At 30.0% G+C, this 8,087-nt stretch overlaps 1 protein-coding gene across 1 annotated transcript; it reads left to right on the top strand.

Moving 5' to 3' along the window:
* Positions 1 to 1,434: 1,434 nt before the first annotated feature.
* On the top strand, positions 1,435 to 2,954 carry LOC107841243. The gene is made up of 2 exons (XM_016685216.2): positions 1,435 to 2,163; positions 2,760 to 2,954. The coding sequence occupies exons 1-2, from the start codon at positions 1,435 to 1,437 to the stop codon at positions 2,952 to 2,954; spliced, it is 924 nt and encodes a 307-aa protein (XP_016540702.2).
* The last annotated feature ends 5,133 nt before the right edge of the window (positions 2,955 to 8,087 follow it).

Here is an 8,087-nt window from a genome sequence, read left to right as displayed (position 1 = left end):
AAAATTGAAATGTCATTAATTACATACTATCTTTCTTAGAGTATATTCTTTTGATCAATTCAATCAAATATGTTTCCGAATAGCAGTTTCTCTAGGCCTTCAATTTCTAGTCACAAGATATTTATGGACCTCATTAGCTAATTTTTCTCATCTTAACAAAAATTAACAAAGCAACAACTACAAGTTGCCTCTTGATTTTATAGAAACGTTTAACTGTAATAAATTTAACAATTTATTCCACCTCTAATATAATTAATAATTTTAATTATAAACAATTATTTTATTGGTTTGAAAAAAAGAATCATTGGTCCTTATTGAGTGCATAATAAAGTTTTCTAAATAAAAATATGAGTTTTTGATTCCTCTCTTAAAATTAAGAAAGGTATTATTCGAGATCTTTAAAATTATGAAATTATAAGAAAATAGTCAATTATTTATTTACTAATTTTGAAATTCTATTTGAGTATTTCATTGTAGAGTATATCTTTGCGTAAATCAGAATTTAATTTTTTCTCATATAAGCTTTTGATATTACATGCACATATTTTTTATTTTTGGTGTTGTAATTATTTTATTTCTTTTATATCAACTAATTAGAGTGTCTTAATTACATGTGCATATTTTTCATTTTTGATGATGTAAATTGTTTATTTCTTTTATATCAATAAAATAGATAAAAGGATTTATGACCGCGCGAAGCACGGTTTTGTTATCTAGTTCTATCATATAAATGTGTTATATGTGTTGAGTGTTTTATTTGTTTTATCAGGAATAAGAGAATTGGTTTTGTTGGACCTATTCTTTAGGAAAATTTATCTATTGTTTTTTAGAATCCCATAAGCTTAAGAGTTACATTAGTTGTAGGTTTGTTACTAAGTTTTAGGAATCAATTTAACTTGTAATCTCTATTTATTTGGCGACTTTACGTCAATAATATTCAAGCAAGTTTCTGATATTGTTGTGTATGCAATTCAAGTGGTATCAAAGCTAGACTTAGAGTGACCTGTAAGTAAAAGAAGCAGCAGTTTCACTTGTTATCTTGTGGCAACAAGAGCTTATGGCATCTGAGAGTAAAAATTTTGTCCAACCTGCTATTCCCCGCTTTGATGGACACTATGATCATTGGAGTATACTGATGGAAAATTTCTTGCATTCAAATGAGTTCTGGAGCATTATAGAGATTGGTTTCAGTGAACCAAATCGTGGCGTGGCAATGACAGAAGCTCAACAAAAGATCTTGGATGAGTAAAGATTGAAGGATCTCAAAGCTAAAAACTATCTATTCCAAGCAATAGATCGTGACATACTGGAGACCATTCTTCAAAAAGATACTTCCAAGTAGATTTAGGACTCGATGAAAGAAAAGTATTCAGGTACAGCAAGAGTGAAGCAGGAGCAACTTCAAGTCCTTCTCAAAGAATTTAAATTCTGCACATGAAAGAAGAGGAGCCAGTAGATAAGTACTTCGCCAGAACATTGACCATTGTTAACAAGATGCGTGTTTATGGTGGAAAATTAGATGATGTTGATGTTATTGAAAAGATTCTACAATCTATGTCTTCAAAATGTGCATATGTGGTTAGCTCTATTGAGGAGTCAAAAAATATTAATACAATGTCCATAGATGAGCTACAGAGCTCTTTACTGGTACATGAGCAGAGAATGGCACCTCCTCCTATCAAAGAACAAGCCTTGAAAGTGACAACTCAATTTGATTCTTTCAGCGGGAATGGTTTTGACAGAGGTCATGGTCGAGATAGAGGACATGGTCAAAACATGAGTTCAAATGGTAGAGGAAGTGTAAGTGATAATGATCAATACTCTACTTATGATTCGACGTTTGACAAGTCGCAAATAGAGTATTATCATTGTCACAAGTATGGCCACTATAAGTCTGAATGCGGAACTAATTTGTATTCAGACAAGGGAGAAAGAGAGAAGTCAAATTTCACAAAACAAAAAGAAGAAGAAACCTTGTTGATGGCTTACCATGTGCAAGAGAAGTCTCATTCAAATAAGTGGTATCTGGACTTCGGTTACAGCAATCATATGTGCGGTAACAAATCTTTATTCTCTGATTTGGATGAATCTTATAAAGATAGTGTCAAGCTTGGCAACAATTCTAGTATTTCTATTATGAGAAAAGACACTGTCAAATTTAAGGTGAAAGGGCATTTTTTAAAAATTACTGAAGTTTTCTATGTTCCCGAATTAAAGAGCAACCTTCTTAGTATGGGGCAGCTGCAAGAAAGGAACTATAAAATTATTTTCTAAAAGGGTTCCTGCACAGTACAGCATCCACAGAAGGGAACAATTCTTAAAGTTAAGATGACAGTCAATCGGTTGTTTAATTTACATAGTAATGACTAAGCATGCTTGCCAATCAAAATGGTAGACTCTTCATGTTTATGGCATATGAGCTATGGACACCTTAATTTCAATGGTTTGAAAACTCTGCGATAAAGGAATATAGCTGGTGGTCTTCCTCAAATCGATGCTACTACCAAAGTTTGTCAAAATTGTGTTGTTGATAAATAACATCGTGACTCCTTTCCGATTAAAAAGGCATGGAGGGCTAAGGAATTATTGCAACTGATCCATTCAAACCTTTGTGGTCCAGTAAACCCAGCCTAAAAAATAAATAAAATATATTTTATATTTTTACTGATGACTATAGCAGGAAGATATAGGTTCAATTTTTGGGACAAAAGAATGAGGATTTTAGTGCATTCAAATGATTCAAGGTCTTTGTTGAAAAGGAATCAGGGAAGAAAATCAAAATTCTTCGAACTGATCATGGTGGTGAGTTCAATTCAAATGAGTTCACAAGTTTTTGTGCTATGAATGGAATTCGGAGGCAACTGACAGCGGCTTATACACCACAACAAAATGGTGTATCTGAAAGAAAGAATCATACTATTTTGAAAATTGTAAGATGCATGTTGGCAACTTAGAGCATCCCAAAAAGTTTTTGGCCAGAGGTAGTTAATTGAAGTGTTCATGTATTAAATAGATGTCCTACTTTTTCTGTGAAAAATATGACACCGGAAGAAGCTTGGTCCTCTCAAAAACCAACTATTGATCATTTTAGGATTTTTGGGTGTATAGCATATGCTCATATTCCTGATGAAAGGCGAAAGAAACTCGACGACGAGGGAGTCCAATGTATTTTTCTCAGAGTAAGTGAAGAGTCCAAGGTTTACAGATTATATGATCCACACACAAAGAAGATAATTGTAAGTCGTGATGTCATTTTTTATGAAGCAGAATCATGGGACTACAATAGTGCAAAAAAATAATCAGTTTTTGTACATGTTAATGGGAAGGAAGTGGAAACAGAGGTTGAAGGGCCAAATCAACAAAATGGATTAGATGTGCAGCAACAGTTCTCTAATGATATGATCACTGACCAGAATGCAAGGACCTTAAGTGAAGAACAATCATCAAGAGTGACAACTGAACCAAATCAACGTCAAATGAGAAGGCCATCTTAGATGATCAATTATGTAAGTGGAGATGAACTATCTGACAATGATACTACTACCAATCTTATTTTATTTGCAGATTGTAATCCTGTTGTATATGAAGATGCAGGAAAAGACTCAAAATGGCAGAAAGCTATGGATATTGAGACTGAATTCATTAAAAGGAATGATACTTAGGAGCTGACTGAACTTCCACAAGGACAAAAGACCATTGGTGTAAAGTGAGTTTACAAGACCAAACTAAATAAAAGGGGAGAGGTTGACAAGTACAAAGCACGACTGGTAGCGAAGGGATACACTCATAAGTTTGGTATTGATTATAAGAAAGTGTTTGCTCCAGTTGCTAGGCTCGATACCGTTCGACTGATAATATCTATGGTTGTACCAAATTCATGGCCGATTTATCAACTGGATGTAAAATCAACATTTCTTTATGGAAAGTTACATGAACAGGTATTTATTGATCAACCTCCTGGATATGTGGAGCAAGGTAGTGAAGACAAAGTATACAAGTTGAAAAAGTCGTTAAAACAATCACCTCGAGCTTAGTACACTCGTATAGAGACTCATTTTTTGAAAGTGGGATTTCGAAAATATCCGTATGAGCATTCACTTTTTACTAAATCCAGTACCTCATCGAAGCTTTTGATTGTTTACCTATATGTAGATGATTTGATCTACATAGGAAAAGATAAAAGTATGATGGATGATTTCAAAAAATCTATGATGTCGGAATTTGAGATGTCTGATCTAGGTATGATGCCTTACTTTCTTGGCATTGAAGTAATTCAATCTGTTGTTGGTATTTTTACTATGCAGAAGAAGTATGCGCGAGAGATCTTGGAAAAATTTTAGATGAGTAGTTGTAACTCAGTTAGTACTCCAGCTTATCCAGGAGTAAGGTTGACAGTGGATCCTGAAGGCAAGAAGGTTAATAGCACTTTCTTTAAATAGATTGTTGGAAACTTATTGTATTTAACTGCTACTAGACCAGACATAGCATATATTGTGAGTTTAGTTAGTATATATATGGGATGTCCAACCGAATTTCATCTTGCTGCTGTAAAAAGAGTATTGTGTTATGTGAAGTGTACTATTAATTTCGGTATTTTTTTATAAGAAATAAAGAAGATCAGATCTTGTTGGTTTCAGCGACAGTGATTATGCAGGTGATTTGGACGGTAGAAAAAGTACTTCTGGTTATGCTTTCATGTTAAGTTCTAGGGTTGTATCGTGGTCGTCGAAGAAACAACAAATTGCTACTCTGTCAACAACTGAATCAGAGTACATTGCTCCAGCATTAGGTACATGTCAAGCTATTTGATTGAAAAGAATACTTGAAATGCTACATCAGCTTCAGCGAGAATCTACAAGAATTTTTCGTGACAATAGTTCTACAATCAAGCTCTCCAAAAATCCAATTTTACATGGGAGAAGTAAGCATATAGATGTGAGACATCATTTTCTTCGAGATCTTGTCCACGATAAAGCTATAGAATTGGTATTTTGCAGAACTGAAGATCAAGTTGCAGATTTATTAACTAAGCCTCTTAAGTTGGGTCCATTTGTGAACCTGTGCGGATTACTTGGTGTCTGCTCGGAGAATGATTTTAAACAGATGTTATGAATAACATCTGGTTTAAGGGAGGCTGTTGAGTGTTTTATTTGTTTTATTAGGAATAAGAGAATTGGTTTTGTTGGACCTAATCTTTAGGAAAATTTATCCGTTGTTTTTTAGAATCCCATAAGCTTAGGAGTTACATTAGTTGTAGGTTTGTTGCTAAGTTTTAGGAATCAGTTTAACTAGTAATCTCAATTTATTTGGAAACTTTACGTCAATAATATTCAAGCAAGTTTCTGATATTGTTGTGTATTCAATTCAACAATATGCTCTCAGTGATAGAAATATATGCAATTTCTCTAATGCTTCAATTCCCCAATTTCTCTAGTACTTCAATTCCTTAATTTCTCTAATTCACAGATGAGGATAAACCCTAGTTGTGCAACATTTATTATGTTTTATGATTATTATTTTGGGGTAATAGGAATTGGAAGGAATAAAATATATTACAGAAAATATAATATTTTAATGTTAAAAATATTGGAGAAAATATCATATTTTGATGTAAATTTTATAAAAAGTTATAAGACAACACTTATAAATTGTTGTTTTAAAATAATAAAAATAACTATACTCTAAAGTATAACCATATTTGTAAAAGCCGCTGCTAATTATATAATGATATGACAATACTTATAAAATGTAGCCTATCTCATTAAAGAGCACGTTTTACAAGTGTTATCAAAATTATTGTGACGTAAAATTAAAACTTAAGGCTACATTTTAAAAGCGTACCCAAAACTATTTTAGGCAACACTTTACAAGTGTTATCCAAATTAAGTGTGGCCGTAGGCCAAAAATGTTGTAGTGATATTAAGCAAAATTAGCATGTATTTCTTTCTATTCATATTAAACTAGTATATGTGCCCACGCGATGCGCGATAAATATTAGAGGAAACGAATTATTTACAATCTTAATTTGACTTGTTGGAGTATATTAGATCATATTATGTTAATAAAATTTGCACAATTATCTAATTTTTCAATCTTGTACTCAATAATAAATTTTTTATTAAATTGAATAAAAAAATCAATTAATTGTCAAATAATATTTCTTTCTTATTTTTCTTTATTGCATTATATCATCTATTTTTTCATTAATTTACTACCTTTACTATATTATTCAATTATATACAAATTATTTAATTAACTAAAACTTTAAAAATTAATTAAAATATAAATATCCTCACTTTATTACTATCTCCCTTTTTGTGTACATCTTTTTCTAGTCTAATATTTTAGTTAATTTTTATTCATTTATTATTCTACATTGTATATAGTAAAATAATATCAATCCAAAACTATAACAACAACAAGAGCAGCAACAAAAACAACAACAACAACAATAATAGTAACAACAACAACAAAAATAAAAATAATAGCAACAACAATAGTAACAACAAAACAGAAACAACAACAACAACAACACCAGTAACAGCAACAACACAACAACAACAGCAACAACAGCAATGCAACACCACCAACAACAATAACAACAACAACAACAACAACAACAACAACAACAACAACAACAGCAACAACAATATCAAGTCAGCAACAGCAACAACAATAATAATAAGCAATGTATTTATAAATTGTGAATGTGCATATGTACGTGAAAAAATAATTTAATAAATATTAATAAAATTATGTAAAATGTCGTATTTGAATTAATAAATTTATAAAAATTATACTAAAAATAATAAAATATTTTGTACATTTTTTAAATCATAAATGTAGCTTGTTGAAAATTATTTGATACCAAAATAATACGTAAAAATATTAATATAACTTCAACGTACAGTATATTGTTACTTAGAATATTATTCAATTATATAAGAATTATTTAATTAACTAAAACTTTAAAAATTAATTCAAATATAAATATCTCCACTTTATTACTGTCTCCCTTTTTGTGTACATCTTATTCTACTCTAATATTTTAGTTAGTTTTTATTCATTTACTATTCTACATTGTATATAATAAAATAATATCAAATCCAAAACTAATTTGTTATTATTATTTTATCTAAACTATTAACAACGAATTACTTTAATAATTTTTCATAAATATTTTTCAAGATATTGTCCTCCTTATACATTATTTCCTACTATGATATTTTAATTTGTTTTTTCTCATTTAATATTTTGTCTATAATTCAAATGATCTCATAATATTATAAATTAAAATTTGAATTAGTTTAAATATATAATTCTTTGATTATATTCTTATAAAACCTATTGGTACTAGTAGCATTTTTTTTAGTTATGATGTAAAATTAAAACTAAGTGCACCAGACACCGTGTATAGCGATAGCTCTAGTACACCGAACTGTCTTTTTTTTAAATATTTGTTTAGGTTAGGGAGAGAGGTGAGGAGAGGGGATGGGGAGTTTACGGTGTGAAATTGAAATTAAAGTTTAGCTACTTGAACTTTCAAAATTAAGACATTTTTTATCTTTTCCTTAAAATCAATAAATAAATTTTTCTATGAAGTTCATGTTTCTCTTTAATGTGTAGTTATAAAAATGAAACTCCTTTAATGAGAACCAATTTGTGATTACACATGGTTGAATACCAAGTAAGATTTTTTTTCTATCCAAACATGTGTTTAAACTAAATAGATGGTTCCTTTTGTGATTTTATCTATTATTTTCGTAATTAATATATTTAGTTTAAATATTCATCTATTAAATTAAATATATTTGATTTTATGTGAATGTTTACCTTGTCGCTTGACTTAATATATTTTCTATTCAATATTTTTTCTTATCGTTGCTGAAATTTAATTTTGAATTTACGTGATTCAGCATTTTTAAAAAAAAAAATTAAAATAATATTATTAGTTACATTATCTAAAATAAAACCGATAATATCATCAGTTGAATATTAGTATTATAATAATATCATGCCCACATTTACAAATGACTTTCAACTAAAGGTCAAAAATACTTATTTCAATTCATTTTATAACTTCACCT

This window comes from Capsicum annuum, chromosome 9 (genome assembly GCF_002878395.1).
Source record: "Capsicum annuum cultivar UCD-10X-F1 chromosome 9, UCD10Xv1.1, whole genome shotgun sequence".
Classification (NCBI taxonomy): domain Eukaryota; kingdom Viridiplantae; phylum Streptophyta; class Magnoliopsida; order Solanales; family Solanaceae; genus Capsicum; species Capsicum annuum.
This window is presented reverse-complemented; position numbering and strand designations above follow the sequence as displayed.